A 27,672-nucleotide genomic window follows, 5' to 3' on the forward strand; every position below is an offset into this window, starting at 1 on the left:
TCAAGGTCTCACCTGCATGGGTGTTGACCTGGCGGAGATGGTGGTGAAGCCGCAGATGTCACTGAAGTAGATGGTGACACACTCGAACTCCTCAGGCTCCACTCTGAGGCCTCGCTTCAACTTCTCAGCTACAGACCTGGGACAGATTGGAAAATAAACGTATGTAAGAAGTGCGTAACACAAAACACAGAACATAAAGTGATGAGCAACAGAACTGGTTTGACAGTTTGGGTCCAAACCCCGAATAGTGTTTCAAACTAGTCGAAAATCAATCGATCCAAAACAGATTCAAAGCAATTTGTTGAGTAATGCACGTGCTATAGTACCCAGATCATTAGTCACACAGAATCTGACACAAATATATCCAATACCGCCCATGCAAGTCTATAACATTTAGCAAGTCTAGATTACTGCAGTATCAGGAGCAGCAATCACGTTGTTGCCTTCTAGACGTGAAGGGCGGTCGGATAGCCTTGTGGTTAAAGCGTTCGCTCTTCACGCCGAAGACCCGGGTTCGATTCCCGACTTGGGTACAATGTGTGAAGCCCCCGCCGTAATATTGCTGGAATATTGCTAAAAGCAGCGTAAAACATACTCAATCACTCACAAGACAGCTCGGATGATTGTGGGTGGAATTATCACTGGGCAGCTTTACATGGACATCCCATGGTGGTTGGTAACGTTTCTTTTGCTCGTTAGTTTATGACCGAGTTAGCGATGCGAAAAAAGGTTGGAAATTACAATATATCTCTTTTTTCACTTTGAATATTCAATCTGTTATTTCGTTAATTCTTGTTCGCGTTTACATCAGTGATTGCTACCACCAGAGGGTCGAACATTTCCACAGTGCCAATCATCAGTAGCTAAAGTGATGACGTTAATCCTGCCGAGGTATCGTGAAGGAAGCTGGGGCATCGTAGAACCCCATCATCCCCGGCCAGCTGGTCTAGCTAAATTTGTCATAGGCGCTATATTGCTGAAATAATGCCGATTCGACGTTAAACATTATCTCACTAACTAACGGCACAGTGCCATGATCTGCTGAATGACATGTTGATAGCCCCGGGACAGATATGTCTATTTTGTATACACCTGTCTATACGTATGGTTATCTAACTCGTGAAGACCAGATACTGTACATATCTATGATCCTTATCTATCTGCGGAGACGAAGCATGTTGCCATCTACATGGGAAGAATATACTCGTGTTTATCTACCCGTGAATACTAGATCCATCTTTATCTGGGATGACTGGACATGTTGTCATATATCTACATGTACCTGGGAAGAATATACACGTGTTTATCTACCCGTGAATACCAGATACATCTTTATCTGGGATAACTGGACATGTTGTCATCTACCTGGGAAGAAAATACACGTGTTTATCGACCCGTAAATACTAGATACATATTTATCTGGGATGACTGGACATGTTATCATCTACCTGGGAAGAATATACACGTGTTTATCTACCCTTGAATACTAGATACATCTTTATCTGAGATGACTGGACATGTTGTCATATATCTACCTGGGAAGAATATACACGTGTTTATCGACCCGTAAATACTAGATACATCTTTATCTGAGATGACTACCTGGGTAATTCGAAGACTAGACACGCGCGTATTTACTATGAAGCTCTGGACACGTGTTTATCAACCTGGATGATATGGACACGTGTCTATCTCCCTGGACGATATAGGCACGTGTTTATCAACCTCGGAGGACAAGACGCGTGTTTATCTACCTGGATGATATGGACACGTGTTTATCTACCTGGACGATATGAACTCGTGTCTCTCTGCCTTGGAGGACAAGACACGTGTTTATCTACCTGTATGATATGGACACGTGTCTATCTACCTTGGGGGACAAGACGCGTGTTTATCTACCTGGATGATATGGACACGTGTTTATCTACCTGGACGATATGAACTCGTGTCTCTCTGCCTTGGAGGACAAGACGCGTGTTTATCTACCTGGATGATATGGACATGTGTCTATCTACCTTGGAGGACAAGACATGTGTTTATCTACCTGGATGATATGGACACGTGTCTATCTACCTGGGAGGACAAGACATTTGTTTATCTACCTGGATGATATGGACACGTGTCTATCTACCTGGGACGACAAGACACGTCTTTATCGACCTAGAAGATATGGACACGTGTTTATCTACCTGGACGATATGAACTCGTGTCTCTCTGCCTTGGAGGACAAGACACGTGTTTACCTGGGCAGGATCTGATACAGCAACTCCTCCGACTTCTTCTTCTCCTCTCGCAACTCCAGCGTCTTATCCTCCACCAGCTTCTCCAGGTTGTTGGCGTACAGCTCCATGCGTCTCAGTAGCGTGTCCAGCAGGTTCCCGGACTCGCCAAAACGCCTGCAAACACCACACAGACGTGTAGTGTTCTACCTAACCGCTTACTGATTAAAACAAGTTTGTAGCCTAAATATTCTGAATGAATGCTATGAGGCAGAGAGCATAACAATATGTACGGACAACAAAATTAATAAGATAACAAGGGGTGGAAACTAACAGGGGAAGCCAACAGACACATGCTCTCTGCATTAGGGCATTCATTTACCCGATGAAGGAGTAAGCATATGCTCCGAAACGTTGTGTTCTTAATATTAAAGAAGTTGACATCCATACACCGGTCACAAGGGTAGAACGATCACACACCGACCTCACCACGGAATGGGTTTGACTCACGCGAGGATTTTCTTGAGGTCTTTCCGGATGGTAATGAAGCTGGGTCTGTGCGCTGGCTCCTCTGACCAGCAACTCTTCATCAGCTCATGCAGCTCCGATAGGCGGTGAGGAACTTCACAGCACGGCCGCATTGGAGGGTTACTTCCCTTGATGACCTTCACAAGTATTTCTGGAAGGAAGGCACAGCCCAGCGAGATCAGACTGAGGATGGCATCAAACTAACAACGGTTTAGTTGGCTCGTTTACGGGTGTGTTTGTTTGTCGGTTTGTTTTAGCTGTATGTCCATTGATCACATGCTGGAATTACGATTAATCAATTTAAAACGTCTTGTGTTTCAGCCTAGAAGGATACACCCTGAAGACGCATGATTCAATTCCTCGCACACTGTAAGAACCACCCCACTCTCGTGATATAACTGTAACACTGTACACAGCGTCGTGAAACTATACTCACTCACTCACTCACTCACTCACTCAGCATCTTCACACAAAGCGTCTGGTTAGAGTTTGAAAACGACGCTAAATGAAAACTAAAAGAAATATTTTCCGGATTTACCACACGCAGTTATTGAGCGCACATTACAAACGCTGCTTTATCCGAAACGGCTCACCAAAAGACATTTAAAGATGGTACTTGTTGTTTCCTGCCGGGCGCTCGGCATTAAGGGGATAGAGCAAGAGCTGTGTCTGAGTGGGGTATCAATGTTAAACTGCAGGATGGCATCTCAGTGGGTTAGCACTTTAAATCGGCATCCGTCCGGACAAGTACAAGCAGCCACACACACCACCCAACACCTGCACGCACGTCGCTATATAAGTGCAGTTATACTGGATATATATCACCTCACCTCACCTCACCTCACCTCACCTCACTTCAAAAGAAATGAGGTCACAGTTGGATATAGAAAGGTGTCAACTAAAGGCTCATTCTTGTTCACACACACACTGATCGTATACCACACTTAATGGTTATAGGGAGATAGTACCTGACACAGTCACATCCAAAGTCTCCTTAAAGAAAGGAGATTCTCGCGTGATTATCTCCTGCAGTACAATGCCGAAGCTGTACATATCCGCCTCTTTGGTTGCCATAGCAACGTCACTCCGTAGCAATTCCGGTGCTGTCCACAAGCACTCTGTTAATTGTAGAAATCATGTGAGTACAACATTAAACACGATTTATTCCATGCAGATCGATAGTGTGAATTATCTGTTAGCCTAGACAATAATCAAATTCAACTATAAAGGAACACACATTCACTCTCACCCAATGGTATTTAAGTGACCATTATCTATGCATGGCATAAACAAGGAGAATGTAGGTCTTGAACCAAGTGGAAACTGACTGGCAAAAGAAAGTAGACACTTGAACATTCTCACTTCACTCTGCTTATCACTGTGTTTAGTGAAATCGCGACCTTGAGGCGTCATGTGCACGTGACCGTTGCGAGTGAGTGAGTGAGTGAGTTGGGTTTAACGCCGCTTTTAACAGTATTACAGTTATATCGCGGCGTGTCAGCTTAATGTGGGAGGATCGCCCGAAGTGATGCAGGTCTCAGACGTTTACCACTTTTGTGAAACCAACCAGCACGGGTATGGTGCTGACAAACCTTGAAACATAACGTGACCGTTGTGATATACCCACTGATATGATGCGACATCGCCTACCCGTATCAACTACATTCTAATCGAATGACCATTTCTTTTTTTTTCATTTTTATCCACCATCAAACAAGGGTTTACACTTTCTTTTGCGCTGCAGTTTACTAGCCCACTCACTCACTCAAGCAGCCTCGGTGATCCAGTGCAGTGCATATCCACTCCATTGTTTTTATTAATGTTGTTTGTTCTTTAACACCGAACTCAGCAATACTCCAGCTATATGACGGCGGTCTGTAAATACTTGAGTCTGGACTTGACAATCCAGTGATTGACATCATGCGTATTGTTCCAATCAACTGGGATACGATGACATGCATCAACCAAGTCAGCGAGCCGGACCACCCGACCCCCTCAGTCGCCTTTGAGGACAAGCATGGGTTGCTGAAGACCATTTCTACCACAGCTTAGATTGTGAAAAGACGCGCCGATTAAAACAACGTGAACAATCATGTATATCTTATTCGTAAGAGAAATTGAGGTGGTGAGGTCACTTCAGCTTTTACGCCACATGAGTCCAGGGTATTAATGATAGTATAATGCAGACATTACACCCTGGATAACCGAGGATGTTACTCGGGTCAGGGTGCAGATTTCGTTCTTACATCCCACCTTGACGGGTATGTTCTATGATACCTTTCGGTTATGTAAAAACTGTATCCAGACAACCCTATCCTGTTCGTAAGAAAACAGGTATGGACACATTCCTTCATTTGACGCACCGTTAATGTATTCCTGGGATGTTCTATCAACGGCGATGTTGTTGTACAACGTCGGCAGGCCAAAGTCAGCCAGTTTGACAGTGAAGCGATTGTCTATCAGACAGCAGCTGCTCTTCAGACGGCCGTGATGACGTAGTTGGCTGTCGTGCAGGAAGCACATCCCCTGTATAGCACGAAAAGTGTGTACATTGTGGAAGTCCGTTATCAATACACAATGCATTATAGAAAGTGTTCAAATGTAACAAATGTTATACATGGAATTACACTTTCTTAGTGAAGTACATATTCCTGTACGTTTTGGGGCTGAGTCAGCACAAAAATAGGTGATCTAACCCACTCAGCCACCGAGGCATCCACTAAAAATAAGTCCGATAACTTATATTTTTCTGTGTTTCTTTGTTGTTGTTTAACGCCACACTCAGCAATAGTCCAGCTATATGACGGCGGTCTGTAAATAATCGAGTCTGGACCAGACAATCAACCGATTGATATCATGAGCAGTGATCCACGCAATTCGGATACGATGACATACAGCAACCAAGTCAGCGAGTCTGACCATCAAATCCCGTTTTTCGCCTCTCACTACAATCATAACCGCCTTTTACGGCATGGGTTTTACGGCTGAAGACCTACTCTAACTTGGATCTTCACGGATATGGACAACTCTAGTCTTGACCAGGTACAAAGGGGGCGATAAACGACGGAAACTCGGCCAGTTGCACTCCCGCCAGATCCTATACATGATCGTGAGTCTGAATCCTATTATTTTCTTCGATTTTGACCTTGATAGTTCCTAGTTGGAACACAACTGATTCAGAAGTTTTCCATTATGGTGCGTTTTCTGTCGCATTTTGCTAATTCAGTATGCAAATATTACTTGAATTATTGAGTTGAAAACATTTTTACATCTTTGGATATAGTCTCCCGATTAACACGTAGCTTGATTTTTTTTCTTTCTCCTGAAGGAGGGGCGGGGGGGGTTGGAGGGTCATCATGGCCAGGATAACGTTTCCTGTTGAATGTCAATATTGAATCTTAACATATATATTCCGAATAATTACAGTATATTGACTCTTGGAATTTAAATAAAATGACACTAAATATGAGTAATTCAGACAAGTTGCTAATGCACAAGGTTCACACGATCAAATGATGAGTGAGTGAGTAAGTTAGCTTAATGTGGGAGGAAAGCCTGAAGTGATGCAGATCTCAGACGTTTACCACTTCGGTGAAATTCCACGAGCACGGGTATGGTGCTGATAAACCTAGAAACATAATCGGGGCGAACCGGGATTCGAACCCACAATCATATGTTTCTGGCGTTCCCAAGGGATGCAAATCTACACAGCGAATCGCGGCGCCTTAGACGACTGGGCCACCCGTGCCCCCGATCAAAGGATGACACAATGTAGATACAGTAATGTGACCAGGAATTACTGACCAGTTGACGAAAGTCTTGAGAACCCAAAGTTCAATCAGGGCATAAGTGTTGAATGTTAAAACACCACGTTACACACGAAGTCCTCACAACCCTGGCCTCACGCGGACAAAAACCTTGCATGGCAACTGGTGATTACAATACATTAGTTAGAGACTGCCTGGTAGAAGTATTCACATAAACATTACTCAAATAAACAAATGTTTGTAATTGTTCAAAATGGCTCTTTAATGTTCTTACCCCTTCAGTTAAAACTCCGAGTAATGGTATAGTCAGTACCTGTATTGGAGGAGAATTTACATTCGAAACCATGAGCAGCAGATCCTTGACGGCAAGGGGACGCAACTACTTGACAGATATGAACAAGTGATATTTCTGCGAAAATGACTCTAGCAAGGACGAACGCTTAGACCAAAGGGGTTATATCAGAAAATTCAAATGCCAGAAATATTTTAGTCACGTTAAGAGAAACGGCAAATCAGGTATAATACTTGATTTCTAATTTCCAATGTATGATTAGTTTGTTTCGGCGTTAACTCACCTGTACGATGTCAATTGTCAGAGAGAATTTAAACTGAGCGTCCAGCTTAATCTGGGGGTTGCCTAGAAGATCCTGTGGGGACATAAACACGGAGTGGTCAGTCCCGGGGATACGGATGTTTACACAAGTTAAGTCCAACACGGGAGATCCCGGGGCAGAATGAGTCTCAAGAACATCTTGCGTGTTAAACGTGCTGACTGAAACGAGGATCGGTTGTCACACTGGGAGACTATGACTTTGTTATCGTATTGACGGCCAATATCGTCCCTCATTCTATCAACCACTGTTTTTTCCCCATCAATTAAGGAGACACAGTTTTGCCTGCAGTGGCGTAAAACAACATTCATTCCCCGTCCCCAATCCTAGAATACTATGACTAAATATTGCTCAGAATCTTTACGTACGAGGGGTACACGTGAAAACTGAACTTGACTTAAAAATTATAAACGTTTTCAAAACGTTACTCGACTGAAAACAGTCGCCGAAACACTGCAAACTTAAGGTGCTCATATTACAGTTACTATGTTACCCACATATAAATACATCGCGATCGAGAAATCAGTTGTTTCATTTGTAGCCACCATCACACGTGAGTGTATACATTTTTTTGCTGGAAGTTTATTAACACATATAACACGTTATCATCACAAGTGACAACAGATATTGTGACATCAACCGAGAGGCATAAGAAAGTATACCGAATTTGAAAATTGAGAGAGCTGTTGAGCAGTTTGATCATGTCTGTATAATCACCACTCATTCCTGCAACAGTTTGTAAAGCGTAATCTGTGGCTGGGTGATTTTGTATAAAAATAACATAAGAGAAACGCTGTTTTTCAGGGCATTATCATTTGCAGATGCCCGAGGCTATCATTAACTGCCCGACGAAGTTCTAGCTAAAATGGATGGATTTTTTTATCAAATAAAAAGAAACACCAATATCGGGTTTGAAACATTGACTGCAATCAACACGAATGTCACTGACCCACTTTTACAAATATGGAAACGTCATAGAACAAACCAGGTGACGTCACTATTGAACGTGACGTCACCGATCCTATACCATGACGTCACCTAACAACGGGCGTGATAATGGCCCGTCGTCAAGCAATATGAGGGCATTATCAAGTTACAGTGGCCCGCTCATTTCTGATAATATGCGGGCGGTTTAATGATAATTCTATCCATTTTAGCTATAAACTGTATCAATAAAGGCTGGGGTACGAAATGAGTTTGCAGCCACCAGACCCCTACCATGTTTGAAGTGAAATTTGAACCGAAAAACGCAAATTGATTGATAAGATAACATAAGTAAGTCTCTCTGTACGATTTTTATTAGACGGCGATTGGTCCATGAGATATTTAAGTGTTTACCGAATAAGGTTAAAACGAATTAGATTGTTTGTCAAACATGACCTTGACCTCATGGGGTCACTAGGGATTGAACCGTTTTGACCTGTAGTGTTCCCTTGGGACAGAACTCTGCAACCAAAACCTTGCGGGGGGCGTCCAAACACGCCCCATACAGTCGGGCCAAGTTGGCGTGGTTCACATCCCGAATCTGCCAAGAAAATGCACATGTAGAATACAGTTGGTGTCGATCCGTGTGTTTCCTTTGTAAGGAATTTCAGGATTGTTTGTTTTCGTTTGTTTGTTGTTTAAAGCCGTAGTCAGCAATATTCCAGCTGTATAACGGCGATCTGTAAATACTCGAATCTGGACCATACATTCCAGTGATTGATATCATGAGCATCGATCCACGCAATTGGGACACGATGACATGAGTCAAAGAAGCCAGGGCGTCAGACCATCCGATCCCTTTAGTCGCCTCTTACGACAAGCATAGTCGCCTTTGCACAAGCATGGGTTGCTGAAGACCTATTCCACCCCGAATCGTAACGGGTGATTTGTTGGCGGTAACGTCACCCAAATGTTCGTGGTAAATTTCCTTTCATGTCAGATTATTATTACAGGAACAATTCCATTCTCATCACTCGCCACAGCCACGCTCTACCACCCATCACCACCTTCCACCACCTACTACCGGCCTTAATCCTTCATCAACATCTTCCACCACCTACTACGGGCCTTAACCCTTCATCAACACCTTACACCACCTACTACCTGCCTTAACCCTTCACCACCACCTTCCACCACCTACTACCGGCCTTAACCCTTCATCACCACCTTCCACCGCCTACTACCGGCCTTAACCCTTCATCACCACCTTCCACCACCTACTACCTGCCTTAACCCTTCATCAACACCTTACACCACCTACTACCTGCCTTAACCCTTCATCACCACCTTCCACCACCTACTACCGGCCTTCACCCTTCATCATCACCTTCCATCACCTACTACCGGCCTTAATCCTTCATCAACACATTCCACCACCTACTACCGGCCTTAACCCTTCATTAACACCTTCCACCACCTACTACCTGCCTTAATCCTTCATCAACACCTTCCACCACCTACTACCGGCCTTAATCCTTCATCAACACCTTCCACCACCTACTACCCCTCTCCATCAACCTGCAACCTCACCATCAGCATCATCACGTACCATTTTGAACTCGTGGAGGAATTCCTTGTTCATCTGCAGGGCATCCTTGAAGTGTAGATGCTTCAACTGGACAGGAATACCCTGCAACAAACAACTCGGTCAGCAAGAGATAACAGTCAATCACATTGCAGACAAATAGAATTAGGCGACTCGAATCCTTTTAACAGAACGGTAAAGATGTCATTCTATTTGTATATCCTTACAGAAAATTCGTGAAATATACATTTGGATGAAATATCGGTGCAATGTCGTGAAATAACAGTGTAATATCGGTGCAATATCAGCAACTAGGCTTGTCGTAAGAGACGATTAACGGGATCGGGTGGTCAGCTCGCTGACTTGGTTCATGCATGTCATCGCATCCCAATTGTGTGGATCGATACTCATGATGTCAATCAATGGATTATCTGGTCCAGACTCGATTATTTGGATTAGCTGGAATATTGCTGAGTGCGGCGTTAAACAACAAACAAATAAACAAATACGATCGGTGTTATGTCGGTGCAATGTCGGTGCAATGTCAGTGTAATATCGGTTTAACATTTGCGAAATGTATTCAAGTAGACAATTGATTTGCCTGTGCATGTGTTTCTGACGGGTGGCACGGATGGGGCAGAATACCTATTGATAAATATGATGCAATTCCATATTTGGACTGGTATAATCTGTTCACTTATTCAAGTAGACAATTGATTTGCCTGTGCATGTGTTTGTGACGAGTAGCACGGATGGGGCAGAATGCCTGTTGACAAAAATGATGCAATTCCGTATTTGGGCTTGTATGGTCTGTTCACGTATTCAAGTAGACAATTGATTTGCCTGTGCATGTGTTTGTGACGAGTAACACGGATGGGGCAGAATACCTGTTGACAAAAATGATGCAATTCCATATTAGAACGTGTATAATCTGTTCACGTATTCAAGCAGACAATTGATTTGCCTGTGCATGCGTTTGTGACAAGTCTCACAGATGTGGCAGAATACCTATTGACAGAAATGATGCAATTCCATATTTGGACTTGAATCATCCGTTCACGTATTCAAGTAGACAAATGATTTGCCTGTACATGTGTTTGTGACGAGTGGCACGGATTGGGCAGAATACCTGTTGACAAAAATGATGCAATTCCGTATTTGGGCTTGTATGGTCTGTTCACGTATTGAAGTAGACAATTGATTTGCCTGTGTATGTGTTTGTGACGAGTAGCACGGATTGGGCAGAACACCTGGTACCATCACAATTTGTCAGTGATTAATACACGCATGCTTATTATTCAGTCGGGTTCGTACAATGGACTCTACCTTCAGCAGAGACTTGCTCTGATTACGGAAATGTTTTACAGCTTTTATTTACTGTAGTATAGTGTGATGTTCCATATAGACTTCAGAGGAATCAAGTTATCCACCTACTACTTCATTACCTTGTATACCGCGATGTCTCCGCTGATTTCGTCATGGGTCGATGGGTCCGTCCTCGCTGTGACGCTCATCTACGTAAAGATCAACATGTGTTACTAGGGCAGCTGATAGTGTAACACGGCTAGATCTCTCGCTGTAACGCTCATCTACGTAAACATCAACATGTGTTACAAGGGCAGCTGATAGTGTAACACGGCTAGAGCATTTAAACAAGAGAGGACGCCAGATATTGGCTTTACCCCCGTCCATTTGCTTATAATTTTAAAATACAACCCCCTTTACCCCCCGTTTTTTGCTTACATTTTAAAAAAGGGGGCTTCACTCAAGAGGAGAATCGAGTACAGGTCTCCGGAGCGACGACCGAACGTTTTAACCACCGCCTTACCATTAAATACTCTGAGCTTACGTGGGATTTTTCTAAGAGAAGGAATATGTTGTGGTTCATTACTTCTAGACATACAATTTTGTATATCTTCTTTCTTATTCATGCTAGATCACATATTTTTCAGGACACCAAGTTTATTCAGCAAACCTCCAGTCACACAAATACCTGTGACACGTTCAGCAAACCTCCAGTCACACAAATACCTGTGACACGTTCAGTAAACCTCCAGTGACACAAATACCTGTGACACGTTCAGTAAACCTCCAGTGACACAAATACCTGTGACACGTTCAGTAAACCTCCAGTCACACAAATACCTGTGACATGACACTGAAAACCGAGCTGCCGAGTTTTCGTTCCTTTATTTGAAGTTCATCCAGTTCAATTTTCCACCACCAGAGGTCGCGCTGAGACTGAATTTTCCACTTCCTGTAACAAGAAGACGTGCGCACGCAGGGTATCAGAGCAAGGAATACTTCGAGGGATAACTCAACTAGTTTTATGTACAACACCAAAGTAACGACTTTACTTGCTTGAACTGTAGCAATGTAGATACGAAAACGTTCATATTACGCAGAACAGAATTACCTAACACATCCATGCTCATGATGTCAATCACTGGATTGTCTGGTCCAGACTCGATTATTTACAAACCGCCGTCATATAGCTGGAATATTGCTGAGTGCAGCGTTAAACAACAAACAAACAAAACTAAATACGAATATTAACAAATGATAAACAACATATCGTATAAATGATTAGATATTATTCAGTTATATTCATAACATAAATATTCCTATCAAAGATTCCTAGTAATTCAACAATAAAGATGTAAAAGGTGCATTTCAACCCTTATCATGTTGTTGTTTGTTTGTTGTTTAACGTCACACTCAGCAATATTCCAGCTATATGACGGCTGTCTGTAAATAATCGAGCCTGGACCAGACACTCCAATGAGTGACATCATGAGCATCGATACACGCAAGTTGGATACGATGACATGCATGAACTAAGTCAGCGAGCCTGACCACCCGATCCCGTTTGTCGCCTCTGACGACAAACATAGTCGCCTTTCACCCCAATCTAATACATCGTATGGGGATACCGGGTTAGAATTATTCGTCCCGAGAAACATATCCTTTTCGTACGAGGCGACTAAATGGGTCGTCACAGCAGGCTCGGTTACACAATTTATTGCGTATCCAGACGACGTTACACGTTGTTCATCATATCAACTACTCGTTTGCATGCTTCAGATTCGATTCTTTACAGGCCGCCGTGATATGACTGAGATATTGATCAGTGCGGCGTAAAACAAACTAGCAAGCGCAGACCCAACACTGTACCTGTATATAAGGAGAAGCAGACTGAGAGCCACAACAGCTATGCAGGTAAACCCTGCTCCAAGACCCACGGACAGAGTGAAATTGTTTTCTACATAAAAAAAATATAATGATTTAATTGAAATGAAATTAATAATTCAGTTAATAACAGAGTTTACATACAATATATATTCTTGTGCGACCCGTGAACATTCTCGGTTAGAATAAGTCTTCAGCAACCCATTCTTGCCGTAAAAGGCGATTATGCTTGTCGTAATAGGCGACTAACGGGATCGGGTGGTCAGGTCGGCTGACTTGGTTGATGCATGTCATCAAACAAACAAATCTGTTATTGTGCAACTGTTCGTGGTTTCGCGAACACCTGGTGCCACCACGGTTTCAGTGATTCAAACATATAACTGTCACCGCCATTTGGACTTTTCGCCCAATGGATTCTGAAACGAAACTAGTTATTCTCTGGCGTTGACGTTTTACATTATAGAAAGGATGGGATGTTGCTCATAATATCATCCACTTGTTTGTCTGGTTGAGACTTAATTATTTAAAGGCTGTCGTCTCATAGCTGGATTTTGGCTGAGTGCGGCCTTAATCCGCCTCAGAAAGTCATTGTCGATGACGTCATTGGCATTTGACACCATTACGGAACTGGAACCAGCTTAAGATGCAACAACATCCTCATACCGAAGTACAGCTCAAAAGTTTCTTCATTTCAAGGAGAAACGACCAATGTTAAAAATTATTCGTTTCTCCGAAGCGAGCATTTATAATTATGCAAGCGGTTATTTCGTTGCTAGAAATTCCGTTTACAAGGAGGATAAGAGGTGTAAATTCCCGTAGTTTTAAGGAGACTACCATAAACAGGTAGGCCTGCGTATACATATACATACTGACCCGTTGCTGCGCACCTGTCTTCCCGGAAGCCACATTCAGGTACATCCGGTGGCGGACCGGAACCGACCCACTTGATAGACATCCCAGGCCGGAAACTAAACATCTTGGTTTTGCCATCGTACTCGCCTATAACCTGGATATACAAACTGAACATCTGAATAACAGTACAGTGTTTGCATGATACTCCAGGGGAGGGGGCACGGGTTGCAAAGTCGTCGACGGCGCGGCAATTAGCTGTGCAGAGTTGCGTCCCTTGGACGCGCTAGTTTACGATTATGGTTTCGAATCCCTGTTCGCCCTGATTATGTTTCTAGGTTTGTCAGCACCATACAGTTTCTCATGGGTTTTACCAAAGTGGTAATTAAACGTCTGAGACCTGCATCACTTTCTTAGAACTGCCATATTAAGTTGACACGTCGTGATATAACTGGAATACTGTTGGGAGTGGCGTTAAACTCACTCACTCACTCTCTCAGTCTCTCACACTCTCAATCTTCAACAGGGGAACAGGTGGCCGAGTTCTATGAGGAGCCAGAATACATGTAGAACATGTGGCGTCCCCAAAGGCAAGTGACTTTCTTCCAAATACGCCTCTGTTCATCCGGCAATGAATGGGTACCCGGTAGGTTGAGATCGTCCTGTGGCTGTTCACTTTCTGCCGCCTCACGGTTGAATGTAAATCCCGTGCACACTGATCGATCAACCTCGGTAATAATGTTGAGCTTTGACATGCTTTAGAGTGTGGACTTGGCGCGTTATTAATGTGCACAATATTATCTGTAGTAGTAGTAGTAGTAGTAGTAGTAGTAGTAGTAGTATGAAGTAGTAGAGGTAGTAGTAGTAGTAATAGTAGAAGTAGTAGTAGTAGTAGAGGTAGTAGTAGTAGTAGTAGTAGTAGTAGTAGAGGTAGTAGTAGTAGTAGAGGTAGTAGTAGTAGTAGTTGTAGAGGTAGTAGTAGTAGAGGTAGTAGCAGTAGAGGTAGTAGTAGTAGTGGTAGTAGTAGTAATATTAGTAGTAGTAGTAGTATCAGTAGTAGCGATGTGTCCAAATATAAAATACATGCGTCAAATGTGCGTTAATTGAAATGTGGGATCAAGAGAATGTCGGCGGAAAGAGTGTCCATTTGTGAAACTAATGGATCGTTTCAACAAGAGGTAGACGTCTCATATGTGTTCTATTTGGGCCTAGAGCCGTACATGCTTACTTAGTCTGGGAACACTTGGTGTCATCACTGATCCTCTGATCCATTCATCTAATATTCACCTCAAGTTTGGCATTTACACCTAGTGGAATATTCTGGCCGACAATATTATTGTCTGGCGTTAACGTTTTCTGTTCTCAGTTGTACTCACACAGGTAATCTATCTCAGTTCTACTCACACAGGTAATCTATCTCAGTTCTACTCACACAGGTAATCTATTTCAGTTCTACTCACACAGGTCATCTATCTCAGTTGTACTCACACAGGTCATCTATCTCAGTTGTACTCACACAGGAAATGTATCTCAGTTGTACTCACACAGGTAATCTATCTCAGTTCTACTCACACAGGTCATCTATCTCAGTTGTACTCACACAGGTAATCTATCTCAGTTCTACTCACACAGGTAATCTATCTCAGTTCTACTCACACAGGTAATCTATCTCAGTTCTACTCACACAGGTCATCTATCTCAGTTGTACTCACACAGGAAATGTATCTCAGTTGTACTCACACAGGTAATCTATCTCAGTTCTACTCACACAGGTCATCTATCTCAGTTGTACTCACACAGGAAATGTATCTCAGTTGTACTCACACAGGTAATCCATCTCAGTTGTACTCACACAGGTAATCTATCTCAGTTCTACTCACACAGGTAATCTATCTCAGTTCTACTCACACAGGTAATCTATCTCAGTTGTACTCACACAGGTAATCTATCTCAGTTGTACACTGATGGAAATGTCCTTCTGTATTTGTGATTAAACTGTCGACGTCGAAGACAACACACGTGACAAGACCTAGATGTAAACAATACACACCTCAAAAATCCCATTCGTTGTGTCTTGCATACCGAACAAGTTGAAGTCAGTGTATTTGTCGCCGTTGTCGTTGATGGAAACACGGCCGCCAATTCCTGGAACAGGGACAAATAAAAAACGATTATCAAAGTTCGCTGGTGTATTAGTTTGTATTCAATAGGAGCATTGATACTTGATGAATACCTTTGTTCTTGTGATGGCGATTTGTCTTGATAATTATTTCATATTAATAGGCAATGTGATTTCGCAGTGCTTAGCCAGTGTATGTGTGTCTGGACTGACTGTTATTGTTAATAATAATAATAATAATAATAATAATAATAATAATAATAATAATAATAATAATAATAATAATTGACTGTTGATTATGTCTATTTAACCATCACGCATTCTTGCACCAATTTTCAAAAAGTAATCTGTGACTGGGTAATTTTGTCTAACAACATATTGTTTCAATGATATATCTCATATCTGAAATGTAAATTTTCAAAGATAAGATTTCTAAGATACCCGTTAACAGTTGTGTGTTATGCGATAACTGTAAAATTGTGGCGAAAATTGCAAACTTAATCTTTTCCAAAGATGTGATTACATACGTTTTGTCAATGAAGCGTCAAATTTGTAAATGACCTCCACATGTTTACCATGGTACGACACTGTTATAATGATATCAAACTGATCAGTTCCCAATGAAAGGAAAGTTGAAGGATTCAGAGGACGTACCATTAAAAGTTCTGTTCCACATTCTACGCGTGACGTCACTTCCGTCTGTCGGGTCACCTCCCTGGGCCAGCGTCTCGTTGATGACGTCAGCATAGATCATGATGGCGTCATAAAATCCAGTCAGCAAAACGGTTGGCTGAAATATTACATGGAGTATATGATGTCAGAAATACATGTATAACACTCGTTATGTCCTTAACCAAAACTACACAATCATTTACCGCAATAAACACAATGAGAGAGTCAGTGGGGTTTAACGCTTTGAACAGTATTCAAGTTATATCAGAGCGTGTTGGCTTGATGAGGGAGGAAATCCTGAAGTGATGCAGGTCTCAGATGTTTACTACTTTGGTGAAACCCACGGGTGTGGGTATGGTGCTGACAAACCTAGATACTTAGTCAGGGTGAATCTGGGATTCAAACCCACAATCATCGGCTTATGGCACACCTAAGGGACATAACTGCGCACAGCTAATCCCGGTGCCTAAGTCGACTGTACCACGTAGCAAGAGAAAGTCATGGGGCAGTGTCATGGCAGTGTTAGGGAGTTCCACAAACTACATGATAATGTTGTCATGGCAGTGTTAGGGAGCTCCACAAACTACATGATAATGTTGTCATGGCAGTGTTAGGGAGTTCCAAAAACTACATGATAATGTTGTCATGGCAGTGTTAGGGAGATCCACAAACTACATGATAATGTTGTCACGGCAGTGTTAGGGAGTTCCACAAACTACATGATAATGTTGTCATGGCAGTGTTAGGGAGTTCCACAAACGACATGATAATGTTGTCATGGCAGTGTTAGGGAGTTCCACAAACTACATGATAATGTTGTCATGGCAGTGTTGGGAAGCTCCACAAACGACATGATAATGTTGTCATGGCAGAGTTAGGGAGTTCCACAAACTACATGATAATGTTGTCATGGCAGTGTTGGGGAGTTCCACAAACTACATGATAATGTTGTCATGGCAGAGTTAGGGAGCTCCACAAACTACATGATAATGTTGTCATGGCAGTGTTGGGGAGTTCCACAAACTACATGATAATGTTGTCATGGCAGTGTTGGGGAGTTCCACAAACTACATGATAATGTTGTCATGGCAGTGTTGGGGAGTTCCACAAACTACATGATAATGTTGTCATGGCAGTGTTGGGGAGCTCCCCAAACTACATGATAATGTTGTCATGGCAGTGTTATGGAGTTCCACAAACTTCATGATAATGTTGTCATGGCAGTGTTAGGGAGTTCCACAAACGAGCAATATTCCAGCAATATCACGGCAGGGGACACCAGAAATGGGCTTCACACATTGTGTCCATATGGGGAATCGAACAAGGTCTTCGGCGTGACGAGCGAGCGCTTTAACCACTAGGCTACCCGACCGCCTCTCGTCGTGCTTGGATCTCATGATGAACAGAGGTTGTAAATGATAAAACAACAAAATCTTATATACCAGATGTATATGACGCTAAGTCCCGTGACAATCTGGGGTAGAATAGGTCTTCAGCAAACCATGCTTGCCGTAAAAGTCAAATATGCTTGCCGTAAAAGGCGACAAACGGGATCAGGTGGTCAGGTTCTCTAACTTGGTTTATGCATGTCATCGTTTCCCAATTGCGTCGATGCTCACGACGTCAATCGCTGGATTGTCTGGATTGACTCGATTATTTTACAGACCATTTACAGATTATTTTTCATGTAAAATTGCTGAGTGCGGCGTAAAACAACAAACAAACAGACAAAAAATATGAGTATAAATTCTAGTAAACATACATCAAATCTCAGATTATGATTCTTGTCAGCACATATATGTGCGTGTCTGTGTCATCAAGGCTGGTCTGTTACCGCCGCACTCATCAATAGGCCAAATACAAGCACAAAGTGTCAAAATTAACCAGAGCACGACAATGCGACAACTTCCCTTCTGGTATTCCATATCCGTCTGTATAGAAACGAATCTGGATCCCGTCATGGGTATACGATGACACACTGGGGCGCTTGGGTAGCCCAGTGGTAAAAGGGTTCGCTCGTCATGCGGAGACCTGGTTCGATTCCCAACATGGGTAGAATATGTGAAGCCTATATTACGTTTCCCCCACCGTGACATTGCTGGAATATTGCTAAAGGGGGCATTGACCCATACTCATACTCACGGCGACACACATCAACTAAATAACGGAGCCTGGCTTCCGGATCCATTCTGTCTGGTGCGACAATGCAGGTTAGGTTGGGTGAAGTATCTTCTGTGCCTTGGGTGTTTAATATCTCAGTCACAATGCAAAAACAAACCTGTCCCCCATTAAGCTGCACGCTGTTCCAATATTACCTAAACACTCACGACACCACCATTATACACTGGGGAAGTCCATCAGGCCAAATGTTGATGATGTTGCCATTCAACCATACCTTTGCCAGATGGAACACTCTTACCAACATATCGAAATCTAATATTGTTACATGGCTGTGTCGTGATTAATGAAGACAACACACATTATGTGGGCACTCCTATTTGTATTAATTTCTCGTTTCTCTGTTTGGTCAATACGTTTATTTCTGCTGTCCATTAGAACTTCGTGTTTTGCCATCAACCCAAGGCCGTGTGTACAGTAATGAGCGAGTAGGGTCAATGCTACTTTACATCACGGCGTGGCAGCTGGGAGGAAAGGCCATAAAAATGTCCAGGCTCGATCGTAGTTATTACGAGTTATGTCCTTTCTATATCCCACTATTGACCAATCAGAATCCATTTCTTACATCACTTGCATTTCTTCAAACAAAATGGCGGCGCCCTGTCAAGACGATCTGATCAATATTTAAGATCTATAGTGTAATAAAATGTGTCTTACCAAGCAAAGTCCATCAAATCACTGAAGCACCTTGATTAAAAAGATTTGCAAAATATATGTCCACACCAAGTTGACGGTACACATGCTTTGCAAATCCTGCAGTCGACCAAAATCTGCGTGTTGAAATGCATGTTGTTAACGAACCGGATGTCTAGTTCTTTACGCGATTTTGATTGTACTTTGAATACACTCGTTAATCCAGTCAACTCCGGAATTCCAGCCTAGTTCCGCAAGGGTGGAAACTGGACTTTATAGTAAGATAACGCCCTTGCCTCAGGAAGATGGATAAGGCCGAAATAACACAGATAGTGGATCTTGAACACCAGGAGAAAGTGTTTTGAGCTGACAATACAATAATCCTAACGTGAATGACTGATTCGAACCCACACTCAGCGCATCCTGTCATGACCAAAGGACGCAACTCTACATCACACGGCAAATTGCGGTATTTTAGATTGCTAGGCCACTTTTCCTACGTGTATAGTATACCTTATATCTATCAAAACTAGACTTTTCTGGTCTCAGCTGAGGATGAACAGAATCTTTGCCTCACAGTTAATTTTATCATTTATTTGATTTCCGATTGAAATCGACTTAATGTAACGATATCATGTCCAAACAATGGCATGTACTGGCTCTCAGTCGGCACTAAACTAATAGTTTTACAGTATGTTAACTTTTAAAATATAATCTATTTTAATCTTTTCAAAACCTCGCATAATAGTTACTGCTGGTGGGTTTTTGGACTTCTTATCTTTAAAAATCAATACATCTGCTTTTTGTCTGCACACTAAACATGTATAACATTGATGGGGTCATGTGGTTGAGAATTTAAACCAACGTATTTTTATACAAAATTAAACACTTACCGATTACATTGTATAGACTGTTGCAGGAATTGGAGATAGTTAGATAGACAATCAAATTTGACGACAGTTCTCTCAATTTTCAATTACAGGAATACGAGCTAGGTAAACTTTCTTTTGCACCTCACTTTAGTATTTACCTCGGCTTTCCCAAAGTCTAGATTGTAGTCTCTCAGTGCTCTCTCCACAATGTTCTTCTTGAAGGTGACGTAATCCAAGTCGAAGCTCTCACTGAGTGCGATGAAGACAGCAGTTCGACAAGCCCCTTTAACGATCTGAACAAAATACAATAGGAACAAATAATCGGATTAGAAATATTATTTTCAGATGGTCTTCAATAAATCAGCTAACCATGTAGCTATTCATATTTACCCACCCCGTGAAGATCCGGGTAAGAATAGGTCTTCAGCAACCCATGCTTGTCTCCCCGTGAAGATCCGGGGTAGAATAGGTCTTAAGCAACCCATGCTTGTCTCCCCGTGATGATCCGGGTAAGAATAGGTCTTCAGCAACCCATGCTTGTCTCCCAGTGAAGATCCGGGGTAGAATAGGTCTTCAGTAACCCATGCTTGCCGAAAACGGTGACTTTGCTTGTGGTAAGAAGTGACTAACGGGATCGGGTGGTCAGACTCGCTGACTTGGTTGATGCATGTCATCGTATCCCAATTGCGTGGATCACTGCTCATGATGTCAATCACTGGATTGTCGGGTCCATACTCGATTATTGGAATATTGCGGTGCGGTGTTAAACAACAAACAGTAAACAACAACAAAAAAAAAAAAAGAACTCCCACAATCAGAAGGCTCTGACTTGCAATACCCGCCAGCCATGACAGATGTACGACAGCCACATGACATAATACCGGGTGTTCTGAAACATCCTTTCAGTAGTATACGTGTGTTCTAGGCTACAGGTAGCAGTTTGTCAGCTGGGGTGGTCGGGAAGCCTAGTGGTTAAAGCGTTAGCTCGTCACGCCGAGGACTCGGGTTCTATTCCCGACATGGGTACAATCTGTTCCCCGGCGTGATATTGCTGGAATATTGCTAAAGGCGGCGTAAAACTATACTCACTCACTCAGTTTGACGGCCTCCACATTATTGAAGCTGGTCCGGGCAAGAAAAGCGAAGTGATCAGGGCAAAATGACAGCAGAGAATATTCCAGATACATCACAGCTAATTATTGTATACTGTATGTGTTTTGCGCAATTGGCTTTATGTTAAATACAATTTGTCTGTCTGTCTGCAACGCTCCACGACTTCCGCCACGATTGACACGGTCATCCGGGCACTAGTTGGAGCCACGCGTGCGTGTGTGTGTGTGTGTGTGTGTGTGTGTGTGTGGCTGGCAATTCCTTTCTTTGTCTGTTGTTTAACGCCGCAGTCACCAATATTCCAGCTATATGAATAATCTGTAAATAACCGAGTCTTGACGGACAATCCAGTGATTGACATCATGAACAATTGGGATACGATGGCATGCATCAACCAAGTCAGTGAGCCTGATCACCCGATCCCGTTAGTCGCCTCTTACGACAAGCATAGTCGCCTTTTACGGCAAGCATGGATTGCTGAAGACCTAATATATCCCGGATCTTCACGGGTCTAGTGCTGGCACACTAAGATGCAATACCGCAGTTTAACATAGACACCTCACTCAGATACAGTATAGTGAGTCGAGCCGAACACTGCTTTTATAGACAAATCTTTTGGTATACTTGACGGGGTTCGAACCCCGACCTTCCGCTCTCCGGACAGACGCTAACCCACTAGACCACAGAGACAAAGGCATTTGCAACTTTTGGTTGAACCCACAGAAAGGTATAGAGATGACAAACCAGGGGTCATAATTATGATCCGCTGATACGAACCCACGGATACTGACACGACCAAGGGACGTTACTCTGCACAGTGAATTACGGCATTTAAGAGAATCTCGGTATCCAACCCATCTTCAGTCTATCCTGACGCTCGCGAGGCATACATCAGCATGTTCTTTAGCGGCGTCTTAGATCTCCGACATCTGTCAGATATTTATAAGAGCTCCGACAATGTGGCCATTGTATTTTGACTCATCTGAGCCCCATAAATGCTCTGGTTTGAAACCAAACATGATAATCGCAAACCAGTTAAAATACATTGGAACTAATCATTGGCTATTCTTTGTTTGGTTGGTTGTTTTTTAACGCCGCATTCAGCAGTATTACAGCTATATGACGGTGGTTTGTAAATAATCGTGTCTGGACCAGACAATCCAGTGATTGACATGATGAGCATCGAACCACACAACTGGCATACGATGACATGCATCACCCAAGTCAGCGAGTCTGACCACCTGATCCCGTCAATCGCCTAAAAAGCCTGTTACGACAAGCATGGTCGCCATTTACGGCAAGCATGGGTTGCTGAAGAGCTTTTCTGACCCGGTCTTCACGGGTCGATTAGCTATTCTGGAGGGACTAAAAGTTCTGTCTGAAACAGAATATTATTTTGGTCCCTGCTTCAATTGTTATTCATTTTTTAGTCATTTGTTTCAATATGTTTTCAATATGTTTTCAAAATTAACCCAGCCTTCCTCTCCCTCCCCCCTCACTTATGAATATGATATGAAATGGGCGGTGCCTTGTTCTCTGAGCCTACATACCTCGTCATTTTCATCATTCCTCTGCCAGATATCCAACTTTTTGTCAACAGGAATAGTTGATAGGAACACATGCTCCCCAGTCGTGTATCCCAGCGCATGCGCGTGAAGGAGTAAGACCCGGATGGTGGCAGGAGCTGCCAGGAGGATGATCACTGTAAAAGCAAAGAGTCAAATGGGGACGGGTGCAGGTTACCTCATGATATGAATTGGATGATTACACTCTTGCCATACAGTCAGCGAAAGGCACTCAGCATCGCGGCCGCCTGTGATTAATCGTCCAAGAAAACCGGTGACTGATTGCATGAGCAACATCTCACACTGCTGGGTGACAGTGACACGCAACAGCCTGGACCCGTTGAAGGTCTTAGACTATTAAATCCAATACTTTACATGGACTACACATACCCGGATGCAGATTTTGGGGTAAAGGATTTCTGTTCATCATGTAATTGTATCGAACAATCAAGTTCTCCGAATTCTCGTGGAAAGATTTGCAGAGAATATGACCAACCGCAGAATTGCAGAACGATCGCGGAATTTGCCTATTTTATCAATCAATACACTATTTTTCGTTATTTTCAAGCTTTTCTATCGAAGGTTGCACTCGAATGATGCTAAGACATTTAACATACTATTCCAACATACAAATATGAATTCTACGACAAACGAAATTTGAAATAATTATTTTTCACTTTTAAACGTTCGTGTGGTACCATGACCACATAAAGTTAAACCAAACCGCTAAATGCAAGAAATTAATATTTGTAAAGAACAAAAATAAGTTCGTATTAATGTTAAAGGGGAAATGAGAAATGTTTGGGTTGCATATTTTTTGTAATTATAGACCCGTGAAGATTAGAATAGGTCTTCAGCAACCCATGCTTGCTGTAAAAAGGCGACTATGCCTGTTGAAAGCGGCGACTAACGGGATCGGTTGGTCAGGCTCGCTGACGTGGATGCTCCTGCATCCCCATCATCAAACTCATCTGTATCCTATATGCTGAAACGATTGCATGACTAACATCTCTGTGTGTAAGATTCTTGGCTAGGTAGAGCCAAAGGGTAAAACCGGTACCCTAGCGTTGGGGTAATTCACAGATAAATATGTAAATATAAGAAAGTCAGGAGGTACATGGGTGGTCTCCCTTTGTCGCCAGGTGGTGCTAGACCTCGAACAATGTCCAGACATATTGCAATTGGTACATAAATAAATATATAATTATTAGTTCAGGTGCACATGGTTTATGAACAATGGGGATTAAAACAATATTAGTTTTAGAGTCTGGTATAGACTGCTGCAGGCATAGTGAGTGTCATGTCCAGACATATTGTGACTGGTACATAAATAAATATATATCAATTCAGGTTCATATTGTTTATTAACAATGGGGATTCAGACAATATTAGTTCCAGACTATAGACTGCTGCAGGCATAGTGAGTGTCATGTCCAGACATATTGCAACTGGTACATAAATAAATATATATTAGTTCAGGTTCATATGGTTCATATCCATAAGTTTCCACAATCAATACCAAGTGGGAACACACCGTCACTCATGGCGTCGCCTTGCGTGTCTATCGCCGATCGTGCCACAATTAGCCATCGGATTTGAGGACACATTGCTGAGATAATTGTTACCATTACAAAGATTATAGTGTATATAAGATATCCATAATCAGTGTCTAAGAAAGGCACAGATGAGATCTTTATAACGTGTAGTCAGTTTTGCAAACATAGATTTCGAAGCAATGTTAGCGAGGTGGTCATCTGTTTTAGACTTGCGGAGTCTTTTCTAGAATGTTAAACTGCTTGATGTGAATCTATTTTGATATATTTACTGACCAACTGACTAATCACTGAGTGTTGACATTATACATAGATGCCCACAATCGGAAAAAACTTGCAATGTCTAGGTATCGTTGCTAAGAGATGATAAATATTCTTTTGGATGAGGGAATTTAAGAATGACGTTATAAATTTGATGAAGTGGTTATCATGCGTACGTGTTTTAGGATGGTAAATACAGTACATCACGAGGAAACATTACGTAGTTCGCAACTGCTCGCTAAATACAATGTTTATACATAATGTAGGATACCATCCCCAAACACACACGCGTGATAAGCTCTATGTACTTATTAATACAGGGGGCGCGGCTAGTCCAGTTGTCCCCCCCCTTACTGTAAAAGGCGACTATGCTAGTCGTAAGAGGCGACTAACGGGATCGGGTGGTCGGGCTCGCTTAACTGGTTGATGCATGTCATCGTATCCCAATTGCGTGGATCGATGCTCTTGATGTCAATCACTGGATTGACTTCTTAGAGCTAGAATATTGCGACAACAAACCAACCAACCAACCAGCCAGCCACAGTATTTCCTCAATTTGCACATTACCATTGTGCTATAATGTAGATCCTATGTGATAACGGAGTTTTAATACATTCAGCCAAGGTTACAAAGGTTACCGCTTATGTAGTTCATATATAACATACCTCTCGCCTCCTGGTTCGCCTTCTGTAACACTTCCCGATAATCATCTGCACCAAACGACCTTGACCTAACGGGATGATGAGCAAGTGCAAGGTCAGTCGATCTGAAAATGTTGTAGAATGTTGCGCCAATGATGCCGGAGAAGACGTCATCTTTGTCATAGACGAGAGCCACGTGCTTCCAGCTGTACATGTGAAGCACGTGCAGATATATCTCCGCGTACTCCTGCATCCCGAATGAGAGTCTGGTGAGCGTCGGGAACAGGGTTTTGTCTGCCAGGATCCCCGCGGAGCCTGCCGGAGTGATGACAGGGATGTTCCACTTGGCTGCCATGTAGCTCAGAGGCTCCACAGCCAGACTGCATCCTGTGAAACGGTGGAAAACATGGAGAACATCACTACCAGATATCATACACCCTGCACCCATGTTAGTCCTGGTGACGATGGGCGGTGGATAGCCTTCTAGTTGTTTCGTTCCCGTCACGACGGTCGGAGTACGGCTACCAACATGGGTGAATGCGAAGCCACTGTTTGGTGATATTGCTGGATATTGCTGGAATGTTGCTAAAAGCGGTGTAAAACAATACTCACTCACTCACTCACTCACTCACTCACTCACTCACTCACTCACTCACTCACTCACTCACTGAACAAGTCCGCAACAAATTGTGCTGCCACAGATTGTGATTTTGCAGGAATATTGCTACAATTGGCTTAAAAGCCAACCTATGAAATAATGACGCTCCTTATGTCAGCATACCTGTCTCCGTCTTACCCTATACATGCACTTGGCATATATGACGTATGACGAAGACGAACCCTAATGTTTGTCTGTTGTTTTCAAAGTTGACGATTTAACGAGGACCAAGAACTGGTTGCTTCTACTGAGGGCTGGCTCACACACTAGGGTTGGACCTTGTACAAAAGACAATGCAAGTTCTGGAGAGAACAAGTATCTTGAACTGCATGGGGACTATGTGAAAAAATTAAAACTTACGAAAATATTTCAGAACTGTGCTGGGCTCAAAACCTATTGATACCCCTACTAATACTCCACTTATATAACATACAGGGGTTATGGATGCCTTCAAAATAACTGTTTATTAACAACACAATAAGGAAAAGGAACCAGTATTTTGGGGAGCGACAATTCGCTGTGCCGAGTTGTGTCTCTAAGCCGTGCCAGATACAGGATGCTGGGTTCAAAAATCAGATGTGCTGTGATACGTTTCTGGATTTGTCAGCGCCAAATTGTGCGGAGGTTTCATAACCCTGGCAACCATCTAATACCTGCATCACAGCGGACTTTTCTCTGTCATCAACCTGGCAACAATCTAATACCTGCATCACAGCGGACTTGTCTCCGTCATCAACCTGGCAACAATCTAATACCTGCATCACAGCGGACTTGTCTCCGTCATCAACCTGGCAACCATCTAATACCTGCATCACAGCGGACTTCTCTCCCTCATCAAGGTGGCAACCATCTAATACCTGCCTCACAGCGGACTTTTCTCCGTCATCAACCTGGCAACCATCTAATACCTGCATCACAGCGGACTTCTCTCCCTCATCAAGGTGGCAACCATCTAATACCTGCATCACAGCGGACTTTTCTCCGTCATCAACCTGGCAACAATCTAATACCTGCATCACAGCGGACTTTTCTCCGTCATCAACCTGGCAACCATCTAATACCTGCGTCACAGCGGACTTCTCTCCCTCATCAAGGTGGCAACCATCTAATACCTGCGTCACAGCGGACTTCTCTCCGTCATCAAGGTGGCAACCATCTAATACCTGCATCACAGCGGACTTTTCTCCGTCATCAACCTGGCAACAATCTAATACCTGCATCACAGCGGACTTTTCTCCGTCATCAACCTGGCAACCATCTAATACCTGCATCATGTGATATATCAGAAATAATCAAAGCGCTCTTTCATCACGACTGATGCTAGTATGAGATGTAACAACGTACCAGAACGAACCATCTGTATATTAGCAGCTGGCTTTAAGCATCAATGACCTGTCCTCATTGACCGAGGACTCCTCATTATCCAGCGTCAACACTTCTTGTGTGACAATTACAATAGGCTTGTAGCGTTGTGATGAGTTTAGATAGCTCATTACCAAAGATAACAAAACACAGAAGATTTCCTCTGTCAGAGACACGGGGATCCAGAGAGACAGAAGACTACGAGAAACTGAACAATGAGAGGGGAGCAGATACACGGGTCTGGAAATAATACTATAGATTTATATGAAGTACGTCACCAGGATCAATCACATGGGTGATTAGACAACTTACTGTGAATGTGGGTTTACGTCTTGGATTATAGTATGACTCAGTGAGGATTGACCGATTCGATTTT

The 27,672-nt window shown here is 42.8% G+C and overlaps 1 protein-coding gene across 1 annotated transcript; it reads right to left on the reverse strand.

Annotated features, from left to right (window-relative positions):
- LOC139477938 (atrial natriuretic peptide receptor 1-like) lies at positions 1-27,205 on the reverse strand. Its single transcript, XM_071260386.1, has 17 exons — positions 26,569-27,205; positions 25,301-25,663; positions 22,807-22,958; positions 20,305-20,439; positions 16,446-16,581; positions 15,723-15,817; positions 13,711-13,829; positions 11,780-11,891; positions 11,080-11,148; positions 9,659-9,739; positions 8,546-8,650; positions 7,090-7,161; positions 5,111-5,273; positions 3,716-3,865; positions 2,730-2,898; positions 2,244-2,396; positions 1-136 (listed from the first exon to the last, which is right to left on the reverse strand). The coding sequence occupies exons 1-17, from the start codon at positions 27,203-27,205 to the stop codon at positions 1-3; spliced, it is 2,847 nt and encodes a 948-aa protein (XP_071116487.1).
- Between the last annotated feature and the right edge of the window lie 467 nt (positions 27,206-27,672).

Source organism: Haliotis cracherodii, unplaced genomic scaffold (assembly GCF_022045235.1).
Source record: "Haliotis cracherodii isolate W230 unplaced genomic scaffold, xgHalCrac1.p SCAF_38, whole genome shotgun sequence".
In the NCBI taxonomy this organism is placed as follows: Eukaryota; Metazoa; Mollusca; class Gastropoda; order Lepetellida; family Haliotidae; genus Haliotis; species Haliotis cracherodii.

Excerpts from the sequence above, each read along its gene's own strand:
- LOC139477938 (XM_071260386.1), bottom strand. The coding sequence starts at position 27,205 with ATGCAGGTATTAGATGGTTGCCAGGTTGATGACGGAGAAAAGTCCGCT. Across the intron at positions 2,397-2,729 it reads GACCTCAAGAAAATCCTCGC|GCGTTTTGGCGAGTCCGGGA; the intron begins GTGAGTCAAACC and ends TGGTGTTTGCAG. Across the intron at positions 137-2,243 it reads CTGTATCAGATCCTGCCCAG|GTCTGTAGCTGAGAAGTTGA; the intron begins GTAAACACGTGT and ends AATCTGTCCCAG.